Source organism: Podarcis liolepis (genome assembly GCF_965112155.1).
Source record: "Podarcis liolepis genome assembly, chromosome: 1".
NCBI lineage: Eukaryota > Metazoa > Chordata > Lepidosauria > Squamata > Lacertidae > Podarcis > Podarcis liolepis.
The window spans coordinates 31,707,759-31,722,751 of NC_139554.1; the positions used below are offsets into that span (position 1 = coordinate 31,707,759).

Here is a 14,993-nt window from a genome sequence, read left to right on the forward strand (position 1 = left end):
AATAGCTAATGGTTATAGATCCTTATTGTTTTGTTTTTGTCTAGGCATAAATTCAGTATGTAATTAGTTTATTTTGTTGTACATCTCCTCATTTTAGCACTGATGCAGGACAGACTCTGATGGTTTTTTTTAAAAAAAAAAAATACCGTAATAAATAGTGTGTAGGTAAAAGCCCTAAATGCAATCCCCTCACTCAGCTCCTGACTTCTCGTGATTTATGATAGACATTCCTTGTTGAGGTATATGGATGGCCCACACCAGCCCTGTGATTAAAGCACAGTCAGGAACTAATACGGCCAGGGGCGAGTCCCACTCTCTGCCATCTCTTATTTTTTTGCTTAACCCCCGCCCCATCAGCATGGGTTTGGTTGCTTGGCATCATGCAGATATGCAGCTTGTATATGTATTCTTGTTGTTTAGTCATTTAGTCGTGTCCGACTCTTCGTGACCCCATGGACCAGAGCACGCCTGGCACTCCTATCTTCCACTGCCTCCCGCAGTTTGGTCAAACTCATGCTGGTAGCTTCGAGAACACTCTCCAACCATCTCATCCTCTGTCGTCCCCTTCTCCTTGTGCCCTCCATCTTTCCCAACATCAGGGTCTTTTCCAGGGAGTCTTCTCTTCTCATGAGGTGGCCAAAGTACTGGAGTCTCAGCTTCAGGATCTGTCCTTCCAGTGAGCACTCAGGGCTGATTTCCTTGAGAATGGATAGGTTTGATCTTCTTAAAGTCCATGGGACTCTCAAGAGTCTCCTCCAGCACCATAATTCAAAAGCATCAATTCTTTGGCGATCAGCCTTCTTTATGGTCCAGCTCTCACTTCCATACATCACTACTGGGAAAACCATAGCTTTAACTATCCGGACCTTTGTCGGCAAGGTGATGTCTCTGCTATATGCATTCTAGACCTGTACAGATTGTCTATATACATTATCTGTATATTACTTTGGGTCTGTGAATAGGTCCACTCTGGGACCTGCTGCCTGGCTTTTGGCTTTGGCTGATTAACATTCTACGTCTTTTCAAATGTGTTTGCAGGGATTATTGCTTTGTTGTCACACTTGTTTCTGTATTGTATTTTGTCTTCTCGTTTTGTATTTTCATGTTGCGAACGGCCCTGTGATCTTCGGATGAAGGGCGGTATACAAATTTAATGAATAATAATAAGTAAAAAAACAAATTTGGTAACAGTAATAACAATAGACTGCAAATCAAGAAGCATCTAGGGCAGGGGTCTGCAACCTTTAAGACAAAAAGAGCCACTTGGTCCCGTTTCTGAAGAAAAAAAATCTGGGAGCTGCAAAACTCGTCACTTTTTTGTCACTTTTTAATTATTTCTTTGTTTGACACCTCAGAATTACTCCTCCTCATAGAAATAAACCTTAAATTAACAAGTTACCTTTGTGTGTGTGTGTGTTCTTCACTCCCCTTCAATGCAGTGACCAGCGTACATGCCCCCTTTCAATGTAGCGGGCGGGTGGGCGGGAAGGTGATGTCGGGACGGTGCGTGACTAACGCACGCAGCGCCCCCATGCGACGTCACAGCCAGTACAGCGCCCGCCACAGTGGGGAGTGTCGGGGCGCACAATGCTCCTCCTCCCCTCGCTAGTATCCGCCCCGTAGCTGCGGCAAAGGTGTAAAAGAGCCACATGCGGCTCCGGAGCTGCGGGTTGCTGACCCCTGTACTAGGGCATGGTAGGCTGGACAATTGCCAGATGACTGAACGGGAGGTGAAGCAGAACCGGGACTAGAATGCAGCTGTGAAGGACTTTAAAAAGTGCGAAGGGGGCAAGGATTGTAATAGCAAGGCAGGAGAACAGGTGTCTGGGTCCAGGGAAGCAAGAGCCAATAAGATTCAAGAAGAAAACTTGGCTTAAGCAAGAACAACAGCTTTACTGAGCAGAAAAGGGACACGTGTCTGATCTGAAAATAATAGGAAGAAAGCTTGCAGAAAAACTGACTGCCTACTTGCTTGGTGGCAGCTGTAATGCTTCTGCATAGATAGAACCATGAGCTTTCTATGACATCCTGCAGCTCAGTCAGCGGCTAGCAGGTTGCTGAAGATGTGTCACATGCAGAATTCTAGCTGCTTCTGCCCTCTCCCCTTGCAATCCTGTTATCTCCTCATTGCATCAAGTGTCAGATTCTGCACTGAGTTTTCCACATTCTTCTGGAGGCCTTCCTATGGTTCCTAATTTTGATTGCTGGCGTTATGTATCAAGCTGGCTCTAAGTGCTCCCAGAGGTTTTTCCATATTGTGTGCTACGGTGTGCAGTGGAAAATGCTGCCAATGTAGCAAGCTCTTGGCTCTCGCAGGCTTCTGTGACCACCTTACTTTGCGTGCAATCATTTCGACGCCTTTCCGTGCGTGGAGTTCTTTGTCTTCTCTGACTGTTGATCTATAAGGCTCAGTGTCCATTGCTCATAGATCAAAACTTTGTTCCCTGTCTCTATAATTTGTTTGTTCTAGATATCGATGAGTGTGCAACCCACGACGCCTGCCCTAGAGGACTCTGTCTCAACTCCGAGGGTTCCTTCTCCTGTGTGGCTTGTGGCATTGGCTATATTGCGTCAAGGGATGGAAGAACGTGCGAAGGTATATTCTGTAGCCAGGTGTGGTGAGCAGGGAAGCTTCCTCTTCATGGTAAAGGTAAAGGTAAAGGGACCCCTGACCGTTAGGTCCGGTCGTGGACAACACTGGGGTTGCAGCGCTCATCTTGCTTTACTGGCCAAGGGAGCCGACGTTTGTCAGTAGACAGTTTTTCCGGGTCATGTTGCCAGCATGACTAAGCTGCTTCTGGCGAACCAGAGCATTGCACGGAAATGCTATTTACCTTCCCGCCGGAGCGGTACCTATTTATCTACTTGCACTTTGACGTGCTTTCGAACTGCTAGGTTGGCAGGAGCAGGGACTGAGCAACGGGAGCTCACCCCATCGCGAGGATTTGAACTGCCGACCTTCTGATTGGCAAGTCCTAGGCTCTGTGGTTTAACCACATTGGCCTGAAGCATGTAGCCATAACCTTATTCTGACCATAGGTCAGGGATAGTCAGGGATGATGGGAGTTGTACTCTAGCAACAATGAGGACCACTGTTTTCCTTTCCCAGGCTTAGCTGATAACTATTGGCAATCTGCTTCATTGAAGAAAGTGGATTGTTTAGTCAGGGCTTCATATTCTGCACATACATCATATCAGCCATGCTAGCTAAACCTCTTAACCACTGACATGTGAGGTGCATATATTTAGGAACACCACCCTATTTTATTTTAAATTGTTTGTCAAATGGTTTAAATTATTTTGAATAGTTGTAACCTGCACTGGGAGCTCAGGGTGAAGGGTAGCTAATAAATTAAAACAACAACAGCAACAGCAACAACAGCAACTTCCCTGTACAGAGACAGTGTCTCTTAATACCTGTTGCTAGCGATAAATAACTGGGGTTTTTCATCACCTTCATATTCTAGGGAGATTTCAGCGGCAACTGGTTGACTCCCGTTAGACTCCTGGACTTTGGTCCAATTTAACAAGGTTTTTCTATCTTATATGTTTATTTATTCTGCCCACTTCCTCCACTTCCTCATCAAGTCTGTCCTGCTGCTCTTCTAGATTGGCTCTAAAGTTTTCCCCCCAGTGGGAACTGCTCTAGGACAACAATATTGAAGCTTTAGGCACATAGCTCCCCTCTGCAAGAATCCCGGGAAGTGTAATTTCTCAAGGGTGCTGGGAACTGTTGATCTGTGAGAGGCAAGCTACAATTCCCCAGATTCTTTGGAAGGGTTGTGTGCCTCACACGTATGGTTTGTGTGCAGCTGGGACTTGCTTAGGAATCTACTTCTCCCCCCCCCCTCCCCGCTTGCTTCACCTTTATCACATCCACAGCCCAACAAGACAACAACAAGAATCCCCCGACAGCATACGAATCAATGTGGCTAACACGATTCAAAAATACACACTCATACGCAAAAACAATTCTCTATTTCTGCTTTCCAGTCACAAGCGTGGACAGAACCACCACCAGCTACTTCAAAACAGCAGAGCGCCTACAGAAGAAGCCTAACCTTTGAGCTGGAGAAACTTAAATGAGCTTCTGAAACTTAAATGAGCTTCTGAAATGAGTTTTAGAGGGAGTAACGGCAGAACTCTGTCCTTTTAGATAGGTTTCTGAGAGTATGCTGCCAAGGCAGTCTGCAATATGAACGAATTTTTCCTTGGGCACACTGTCTTGACCAGTATCCCCCATCACTAACTGTCTGTTCTTTCCTCTCTAGATATTGATGAATGTGCCTCACACGCAGCCTGCCCTCAGGGAATCTGCACTAACACCCAGGGTTCCTTCACTTGCCAAACCTGTGACCCTGGCTATGTGCTCTCATCCAATAAGCTCACTTGTGAAGGTAAAGATACTGGACTTCATTCTGCCTGGTTGAATGACTGTAACACTTGCCACAAATTAAACCTGTATGTAGTGTAATAGCTGGACAAGCAGAGATTATGATCAGGATTGATTCTTCTCTTCCCCAGTATGATTTATCACCTAGGACATCTCATGCCACATTGATCTTATTTTACTTCTCTCTCTGGCTATGCCTCCATTCACAAAAGTCCTGGGCACCAGCAACCTAATGTATTTGGGACTCTCTGGGTTGAGAATATCTGGCAGAGATTAATACATTCATTAATGAATTGGTTGCTAACTTACATTAACTCAAATTAGAGCAATTCAGAGGAGAAAAAGAAAATGGATCAGGGGAGCGAAAGGAACGAGTGCATAATTATTCAGAAAGATTAAATGAGACAAACCTGCCTAGCGATTTCAAACCACAAATTAGGGGAGGGGGTGAATGGAAGATATTGAATTTTCAGTGTCAAAGCAACCAAGGGAGAATAATTAGGCTGGGGTGAAAGGGATATAAATATACCAACATAAAAATAGAAAAAGTACTAACAAAGCCAAAGTGAATGCACAATTAATTAGAGAACATTGTGAAAATGGCTCAGACAACCAACTTAACAAAGTGTTTGCAAATACAGTACAGGTAAACTTTTATCTGGTTAAATAGGCCAGTTGAAATAAATTTGCTACTAGCAAAAAATAAATAAAAAAGAATTAGCGAAGATCAATTGCTTTTTATTGTTGTGAACTATCTTGAACAATTAATTTTGTAAAGGAGATGTGGAAAATGTAAACATACATAAATAAAAGTCTCCTCTTAAGGTGGGGCTGGGATAATGGTAGTTGTGCAATTAACAAAAGTGAAACCCCACCACCACCTCCTTGGAATAGGGCTAAAACAGGGAAGAATCAGAACAATGGGAAAGCAAGTATTATAAAAGAATCAAGTCCAACTGTCTTTTCCCCCTTGCTGTTCTTTTTGCTTCTCTATCTTCCAAAAACCGATAAAGCAGACATCTGTCTTGCACATGTCAAAAGCATAAAGTACAAACCTGGACACTATGTAAGTACTGTAAATAACAAATCACACACCCATGATTCACGCTAAAACCGAAGGACATAGCTTCAACAAAATCAACATAACTCAAAATTAGGAACTCACATGTTTACAAGAACAGGGTCCATGCGATGATATATTTTGTTCTCCAGATGGTCCAAGGGCATCAAAAATATTTGAATAATCTACAGTTTGGATAAACAGGATTCCTGCTTGGATGACTACATTTGTCTTCACTGGAATCTTTTGCGGTTGTTGATGAGTGTGCTATATAAGGACATATCTAGCAGACCTGCATAACTGGTTCACAGCTGGAGGCAGTAATGCTTCCAAATACCATGTGCTGGAATCCTCAGGAAGAGAGCACTTGGGTCCTGCTAGCACAGTCACCTGGCTGGCCATTGTGAGGACAGGGTGCTGGACCAAATTGGCCCCTGGCCTGATCCAGCAGGCTCTTCTCATGCTCTGAAAACTCTACTGTAAAATTTGACAGCAGGCTACTTCACACATTATAGGTCCATGGGAGTCAGACCATTGGTCCAGTTAGCTCGGTTTCATGCTTAGAAAGCTCAGGTCTGAGAGGTTTTCCATTTGTCCCCACTTTCCCTAGGAAAACCCGCTCTTTACCAAAGAATTGGAGCAAACGTCTTGTTGCGCAGAAAGGAGGAGGAAAAAACTTAAACACATAGCAGAGTTCCTAAAAAGATAGACCAGAGGCCATTGTACTTCACCCAGCAGAGCTTTTACTGATACAGTGGTACCTCTGGATGCGAACGGGATCCGTTCTGGAGCCCCGTTCGCATCTTGAAGCCAACGCAACCCGCATCTGCACGTGCACGGGTCACGTTTCGCTGCTTCTGCGCATGCACGTGACATCATTTTGAGCGTCTGCGCATGCGCGAGCGGCAAAACCCAGAAGGAACACATTCCGTTACTTCCGGGTCGCCGTGGAGCACAACCCAAAAATGCTCAACCCGAAGCTACTTCAACCCGAAGTATGACTGTACTGAAGGCAAATTGGTCAAAAATCCAATACAGTTAGGGTTGGCGCAGTCCATAAGAAACCGGTTGCAGCAAAAAACCAATAAATCTTACAAACTTATAAGACTAAACCTTAACACTACAGCATATGGAACAGAACACTAGAACAAAGAGACAGAAAACAGAAAATGAGAGAGACCCAGGCTCCTCCTGGCTTGGGTCAGAAAACCTGATTGATGTTTGCTGTGATTCAGCAGTAAAGATCAGGTTTTCCAGTGGGACAAGCAGAAGGGTAGGTGAGCCCTCGCTGATCACAAGGTTTCAGGCAGGAGCTTTTCCCAGCCCTTATCTGGAGATGCAAGGAACTGAGCCAAAGATCTGCAGATAAATGTTGTGCCACTGAGCCACAGTTCTTGCCCCTTAAAGGGATCACATTTTTAGGCTTGTGTTTTATTCACTTATGGGAATACACCTTTAAAAAGATAATTTGTGAATGAGACAAACACACTTTGGAAGCAGTTGCATCACAAGTACATTCATCAAGAGTAAGAACTGTCTGCAGTTGTCTCCTGGGTGCACCCTTGGATGCAAACCTGGCTTTGTTGCCACTTCATATTAGGAACGGCCACAGAATAAAATGAACAAGAAACCAAGAAGATAGGCTGAACATGAGATGGGTTTTGTTATAAAAAAAGAACTGGAGCTGTTTTTCCTCTAGTGTGCTGACCAGTCCACAGGCCCCTTGTGTGCTGCGACATGCTGACATGGCGAAGTGCATTTTGTTAGCATTTTCTCCCCCTGCAAAGGGAGCCCCTGATTTATAAGGGTGCAGGTGTTGGAGGCTATGGAGTAAGGGAAGAGGGAACCACATGCCTGCTTTCATTCTGTAATTTCTGCTGTTTCCTAGCAGTGTGCCAGAGATATATGTTCAGCGTGTTTGTATATACAGCTTCAGTTCCTACTTCCTGGAAAATAATTTCCTCCTGAAATTTCTGGGTCCTACAAATAATATCATTGGGCCCCTCAAGACTGCTTTTTTAAAGGGTGTTTTCAGCAACATGCCATTGATGCAACAATAGTGTATTAGGAGTGGGTGTATTTTGTCCACACATCATTCCACTATGTTAATTGTTCTGTGGTGCTTCCCCAATGTTATAACATTATTGTCACCTGGAGGGGCACTCTTGCACTAAAGTACAACAGAGGGGAGACAGAAAAGGACCCAGAACATTTGTGGTATAAAAAGTTACAGGATTTCAGCAGCAAGTTGCAGGACATGCTGCAAAACTTTTGCAGGCACGAACAGTATACCCTCATGGGAACAAATGAACACAATAAAAAAGAAGTCTGGAGGGGCTGCTAATATCCATCCTAATTCTAGCTCTTAAGTTCTACAATAGAGAGTAAAAGCTTCAGGAGTTATGCATAAAAGACATTGCTGTGACTGTAATAAACAGATGTATAATTTTGCCATTTCTCTCCAGCTGGTAATTGATTGTGTGGGAGTCTTTTTATATATGAGATACGTTTACAGGGGGAAATCTTTTGATGTGACTACCTAAATTGATGTGCACTTAAGAAGCGGTACTGGGTACGAGTGTGATAATTTCTTGGTGCTACTTTACAAAGTTACATTCTTTTAGATGTACACACCTTAAGATGGTTTAAGAGGACATCTACAAATAACACTACATCTGCAAAAACCTTTTGTTGTATCACACAGGAACACTCATTGGGGAGCTGTGAACATCTTTTCTGAATGCATGTAATGGCCCTTAAGTAAGGAAAGGAAGCGAGTCTGTTTAATTAGTTGATGGATTGGTCGGCGCGCACACGGGGGAGTGGGGGAGATCCAGTTCCTTGAGGAAGTGAAAGTACTGCACATTCTATTCTTTTACTGGACAAAGATTGTGTTTGCCTTCCCCTGTGACTGACGCCGAGGCAGCTGGGGGAGAGATATGCTGGAGAATTCCTTCAAAGATTAGACTGACCTAGAGAAGAATATCACTCATCAGAATATGGGTCAAAGACAACTGTGTAGAGATAGCTGCACAGAGAAAGAAATGTGTGCTTGTTACCTTCCTAAGAATTGAGCTGGGGTTTGACTAACATAAATTACCTCTGCAACAGCTTGCACATAGGTGCTCTGTAAATATCTCTTCTTTGCAATTTTTTTCTTTTTGTTTTTAAAAGAGCTTAGGCTTGCATAATTCCTCTACGTGGGACCAATTTTTCTATATGCTGTGTTCCTCCCCTCCTTGTTTAAGTGCTGCAGCTTCCTATAATAGCTTCAAATAGTTCATTACCATTAATCATGTCTTCCTTTGCTTGGACAGATATTAATGAATGTGAAGACGCAAATACTCACTGCCTGGGAGGCGAGTGCTTAAACACACCCGGCTCCTACAGGTGCCATTGCCGGACTGGATTTGAGCTCTTCAATGGAAGCATCTGTGAAGGTATGACAGATTCTTCCCCCATGGATCTGTCCATTCATCTCCCATTGAGCCATGTCTTCGCCATTAGTTCAGGAAAGGAAAGAAGGAAAACACAAACAGTATCTTTTGGGGCTTCCCATTCCTGACCATGTGGACCTGGTGCAAGCCAGCCTCCTAGGGTTCAGGAAGAAATTGCCACACAAGCTTGAATAGCTCTCCAAGCCAGTGGTTGGGAGAGTGTTCATGTTGGCAACAAAAAAATTGAGAGAATAAATGGAGCATTTGTCAAGATAAGCACCTGTTCCCATCTATATAAATTTAAACTCTCCCAGCCCTCTGTGTGAGGTGGTTGGTCAAAGGGCTCATCCCTTCTGGATCAGATGGAGAAATCTTCAGATCTTCACATCATCCAGTTCCTTCCTATCCCCAACTCTTTAAGAAATGCCTCAAAGGCATAGCTATTTTCACATGCCTGTGACAATTAACTAAGATGTTTGGATTCAGTGGATCTTCCCCTTTCCTTACCCATTTCCTCTTTTCTTTTCCTCATTTGACTGTTGATTTGTATTGTGAGCCCAACACTCTTCTAATTCTGTGTTCTTCTTCATTTCATTCTGTATTCTGTCTTAATTCAAGTGCCTCTTAAATAAAGTCATTTCCATACAATCAAGCAAAACATGCCCAAGTTGCATTTTCCCTTGTGGAAACTCTTGCAAGCTCCTATAGAACAATGTCCCTTCCGGAAACAAAAGATGTGGCTAGCATAAGCAACAGGATGCAGCGAGCGTTGCTGCTGGACTTGAAAGAGCTGTCCTTTCTATAAGGCTATGTATAAGGGCTGACAAATAAGAATACTCAGTAGCAGCTGGTCTGAGTGAGTTGTCTGTAACTATCTTTTCTCTCCTGTAGATCTGAATGAGTGTCTGGACAGTGGTATCTGCAGCCCCAATGGCGAATGCCTGAACAGCCATGGATCCTATTTCTGCATTTGCGCTCTTGGCTTTTCAAATGCTGGTGGTGGAGTCAGCTGTCAAGGTAAGATCCTAGATGCTAGAATGGCTTTGGTCTGCTCCTCTGTCCTCTTGGACCCTTCATGCCAATAGTGATTGGAGATCATGCAGGGAAACCCAAGGGTCTCTCTTCCCTTGCTCCTTCCAAATTGGTCCAAGTTCCCTTCAAAATTCAGGCCCAGTTCATAAGTAGCTTGATTCAGCATCACCAAACCCACACTGCTAGCCCTCCATTAACCTGGTGGGAGAAGACGGTGGCTTAGAAGCTTTGTGGAACTGGAAGCTTCAGGCTTAAGGCCTAGACCCTCTCATGATACTGTTCAGGAATGTCCCTAGTTCCAAGGAATATGGTGCTTCCAAGAGTCAGTGGATGCACCTCCTGTCATGTGGCCTCTCTTCTATGGTCCTCACTTGCAAGGGTGAATTTGGGGCAGGGGTGATTGGTGGTTTGGAATGCTGCGGCTGTGAAAGGGCATTAGGGCCCCACTTCAAATTTGGCCCAAGCCGCAATCTCAACAAGTTCATTTGGGCCCACTTCAAATTCAACTCAAATTCATTTGAACTTGCCCATCACTCATTTTCAACCCTTTCTGCTTCCGTCCTTGGTCTTCTGCCCTCTTTCAAGGTTGTTTGTTTGAAGTTGCTGTGAGGGTTTGATTAGCTGCTTGTGCGTGAAAACGTGCTCCCTCAGAGTTTGTGCGACCCCACAAACCTCCGTGTGTGACGGAGCTCCTCAGACATGTCTGCTCTAGTCACTAGTAGAGTCCGACAGTGGCTGTCTGCGGAAGCGTTTCCAGCAAAGAAGTTCCTTAACGGAAACGCGTCTCCTGGACTCACGGCGTGACAGTTTCCTGCGAGGTGTGGGTCTCCCTATGGGAGACTCCGATACCTCCCCACTGTTCTCGCTGGAAGCCTCCCTGAGCCCTCCCTCCTGCTCGCATTCCCTCAGAGACCCACTCCTCCCCCTGCTGGTCCCTGCTTCAGCAGTTGAGTCTCTTTCATCCTGCCTGAGTCCCTCCACCACCTGATGCTCTGATGGCAGTTCCCTGACATCCACCTCCCCTCCAGGGCCCCCCTCACCCCCTCCCAATTCCTCCCCCCTGGGAGGTGAAGGGCTAAAACCCCGAAACGAATCTTCCTCATCTTCTGACGTCTCGAACAATTCTCTCCATCGATCGTCGTCCTGGCCAGCTGAATCCTCCTCCTCTTCAGAATCTGGGAACCCCTCCAACTCCTCTTCCTCGTCGGTGGTGGCAAAGTATTCCCTTCGGAACCTCGCTACAGGCTGAGGTTTACGTGGGAACCTCTGATGAAAAGTCTCTATTAAAACCTCGTCATTGACATCCTCTGCCCTAACCCAGGTGTTTTCCGACTCCGGTTCCCCTTCCCACATTACCAAATACTCTACTTGATCTCCCTTCCACCTGGAATCGAGGATCTCCGCTACATGGTAGCTGTGTTCCTTCTCCTCCATTGCTGGTCCCCTAGTGACCCTCCCCTCACTGTCTCCTCTATACGGTGACAGCAACGACCTGTGAAAAACTGGGTGCAGCTTCATGTGGTTCGGTAACCGGAGCCTGAAAGCCACTGGATTGACCTGCTGTATGACTTCAAACGGACCCAGCCTTTTGGGTCTTAATTTCTTACAACCTCCTTTGAATGGCAACCCTTGGGTTGACAGCCACACCTGGTCCCCCACCCTGATGCTTTCACCTTCCCTTCTGTTTTTGTCTGCCTGCCTCTTATATTCCTCCTTAGCCCTGTTTAAATTGAGTTGGAGCTGGCGATGGATCGCTTCCATTTCTTCCACGAACTGTTCTGCAGCTGGAACGCTCCAGTTCTCCCCCTCCCCCCCTGGGAAGGCTCTGGGATGGCACCCGTGATTAGCCAAAAAGGGGCTCATCCCCGTGGACACGTTCTCTGCATTGTTGTAGGCAAATTCTGCCAACGCCAACTTCTCCACCCAATCATTCTCTCTGTCATTAACATAACACCTCAAATATTGTTGGAGAACCCCATTTGCTCTTTCCGCCTGCCCGTTGGTTTCAGGATGACGGGCCGTCGAGAAATTAACCTCTACATGCAGTAAGCTCATGAGCTTCCTCCAGAACCTGGAAGTAAATTGTTTCCCTCGGTCTGAAACCACCCTCAAGGGGGCGCCATGCAACCTAAACACATTCTCTACAAACAATTTGGCGGTTTCTTCTGCTGTAACCGCATGTGAGCAGGCTATGAAGTGGGCCATTTTAGTTAACAGGTCTACTACAACCATGATGGCTGTTTTCCCTCTAGACCTTGGCAGATCAGTCATGAAATCTATTGCCACTGCTTCCCACGGTCTCTCAGGTGTGGGCAGTGGTTCTAATAAACCAGCCGGCGCCTGCCTCTCCCCCTTGGCTCTTTGGCATTGTTCACACCCTCTCACATACTCCCGCACATCTTCCCTGACCTTGGGCCACCAAAATTCCCTGGTAACCAGCCACATGGTTTTGTGTTGCCCAAAGTGCCCTGCTGTGGGGCTATCGTGCAGCTGCTTGAGTACCTTCTCCCTCAATTCCCCTTCAGGTATATATAACGCTCCCTTATAATACAATGCCCCATTTCTCTCCTCAAAACCACCGGATTTGTCTTCCTCCCCTCTGAGATCCCTGAGTTTCCCCTGGGCGTATGCATCCTGCACCGTACCCTCTACCAATTCCCTTTGCCCCACCAAAGTCGCCCCACACACCCAGCGGTCCTCTGGAATGATATGGGTTTCTTCGGGTGCTCCCTCCCCCTCCAAATATTCAGGTTTGCGTGAGAGAGCGTCCGCCCTAACATTCTCTGGGCCTGGCACCTAACAAATCTCAAAGTTAAATTTGGAGAACTCTTGGGCCCATCTCAACTGCCTTTGGTTGAGCACTCGCGCCGTTCTCCAGTACTCTAGATTTTTATGGTCCGTGCACACTTGCACTTTATGTTGTGCACCAACTAGCAGATGCCTCCATCTCCGGAACGCCTCATGAATAGCAAGCAGTTCTCGGTCGTACACCGTGTAGTTCCTCTCGGATTTGTTCAGCTTCCGCGAGAAGAAGGCACACGGACGCCACTCTGACTCCTCCTTCCCCGGCTGCAGAAGAAGCACCGCCCCTATGGCTCTGTCAGATGCGTCTGTTTCAACCCTTAGCTTCTTTCGTAAATCCACATGCAGAAGTTGTTCTTCAGAGGCGAAGGCCCTTTTCAGTTCCTCAAACGCTCGCTCCGCCTCCGCCGTCCATACAAACTTCTTTTTACTGCTGAGACAGTCAGTGATGGGCGCCGTCAGATGGGCGAAGTTGCGGATGAACTTACGATAAAAGTTTCCAAACCCTAGGAACCTCTGCACATCCTTCTTGGTTTTGGGTGTTTTCCATTCCAGCACTGCCTGTACCTTGCCGGGATCCATGGCCAATCCCTTGTCTGACAGGCGGTACCCCAGGAATTCCACCTCCTTGGTATGGAACCGACACTTCTCCAGTTTGACCCACAGCCTGTTGGCTTGCAGTCTGCTCAACACTTCTCTGACGTCTCTCACATGTTGCTCCTCATTCTCAGAATACACCAACACATCATCTAGAAAGGCAACGCAATTCTTGTAGAGCAAAGGGCCCAGCACGTGGTTCATAAAAGATTGAAAACACGCGGAGCCTGCTTGTAATCCAAATGGCATAACGAGGTATTCAAACGCCCCCAAAGGGGTAAACATGGTGGTTTTCCATTCATCCCCTTTCCTTATGCGTATCAGGTTGTACGCCCCCCTTAGATCCAGCTTTGTGAAAATCTTTCCCTTCCTCACCCTGGTCAAAATATCATCAATTCTGGGCATAGGGAACGCCACCGGTTCAGTCACTGCATTCAGCCGCCTAAAATCACATACAAGTCTCGGCTTGTCCGCATTTTTTTTGTCCACAAAGAACACTGGGCTCCCCCCTGCTGCTTTGGACTCTCTGATGAAGCCTCTCTTCAGGTTCTTGTCAATGAACCCTCGCAACTCCTGCATTTCCCTGTCTGACATGGCATACAACTTGCCCACGGGAAGCTGTGCTCCTGGGAGTAAATTGATCTGACAATCAAAGGGTCTATGAGGTGGTAGTTGGTCAGCTTCCTTCTCGCTGAACACGTCGCTGAGATCTGCATACTGTGGTGGTACCTTCACCTTCCCCATTACTTCAGTCCCTGCTAGGGTGGCTTGGGCCCCTGCTGAACCCTTCTCCCCTTTGCAGTGTTCTAGACAATGTGCTGAACCAAAGGACACCACTCTTTGATGCCAGCCAACCAGCGGATCATGTAGAGCTAGCCAGCTCATTCCCAAAATAATGGGAGCGCCTCCCAGGGTGGCCACATTAAACGCTATCAGTTCTGTGTGCCTTGCCACCCTCATTATCATTGGGACAGTCTGCAAGCGGACTCCTCCTCCCAACAACTCCCTGCCATCAATCGTGGTCACCTGCAGGGGGTTGCTTAAAGGGATGGTCTGTATCTGGTGTTCAGCAGCAAACTCCTTGCTCATAAAATTGCAGGAGCTGCCTGAGTCCAATAGCGCCTTTATTTTTAGGGGGTGCCCATTCTGCAGCTCTAGCGACACTTCAATCACTAGAGCAGGTCGAGGAGCTTCTGGCACGGGCACTTTCACTGCTCTTTGGCCTGGCTGCAGTGCCCCAATTGTGGCAACCAGGCGTTGGCTTTTACCTGCTCCGCTCCCCCTTCTTCTCCCCCCTCAACAGCTCCCACCATCCCTTGCCATTCCTTCCTCTGGGGGCAGACTCTGGCAAAGTGGCCTGGCTGTTGGCAGAGATAGCATTTCCGGGGGCCCTTTCCCTCCTTCTTAGCTCCCTCGCTGGTTTTTGAAAATGCGCGCGCGCGCGCTGTTCCGATTTCCATCGGCTCTGCCGGCGGGAAAGCTGGCTCAGGAATGTCTGGAATGCGGAACTCCTTCCAACGTTCCCCTCTCCCTTCCCGCCTCTCCAAGGCTCTTGCCTCCTGCCGCGCTCCTATGGTCAGCGCAGATTTGGTCAGCTGATCCATAGACTCCGCCCTGGGGCTCCGTGCCAGCTCGTCTTTCACCCCCGAAGAAAGACCTTCTTCAAATAGCA

At 46.8% G+C, this 14,993-nt stretch overlaps 1 protein-coding gene across 3 annotated transcripts in view; it reads left to right on the plus strand.

Moving 5' to 3' along the window:
• LTBP2 (latent transforming growth factor beta binding protein 2) overlaps positions 1-14,993 on the plus strand; it is a 136,007-nt gene that overhangs the window by 105,173 nt on the left and 15,841 nt on the right. For all 3 annotated transcript variants that reach the window (XM_083505804.1, XM_083505803.1, XM_083505805.1), the window contains 4 exons: positions 2,471-2,596; positions 4,272-4,397; positions 8,771-8,893; positions 9,782-9,907. In XM_083505804.1, the coding sequence (XP_083361930.1) occupies positions 2,471-2,596; positions 4,272-4,397; positions 8,771-8,893; positions 9,782-9,907 (501 nt within the window). The remainder of the gene's footprint in view (positions 1-2,470; positions 2,597-4,271; positions 4,398-8,770; positions 8,894-9,781; positions 9,908-14,993) is intronic.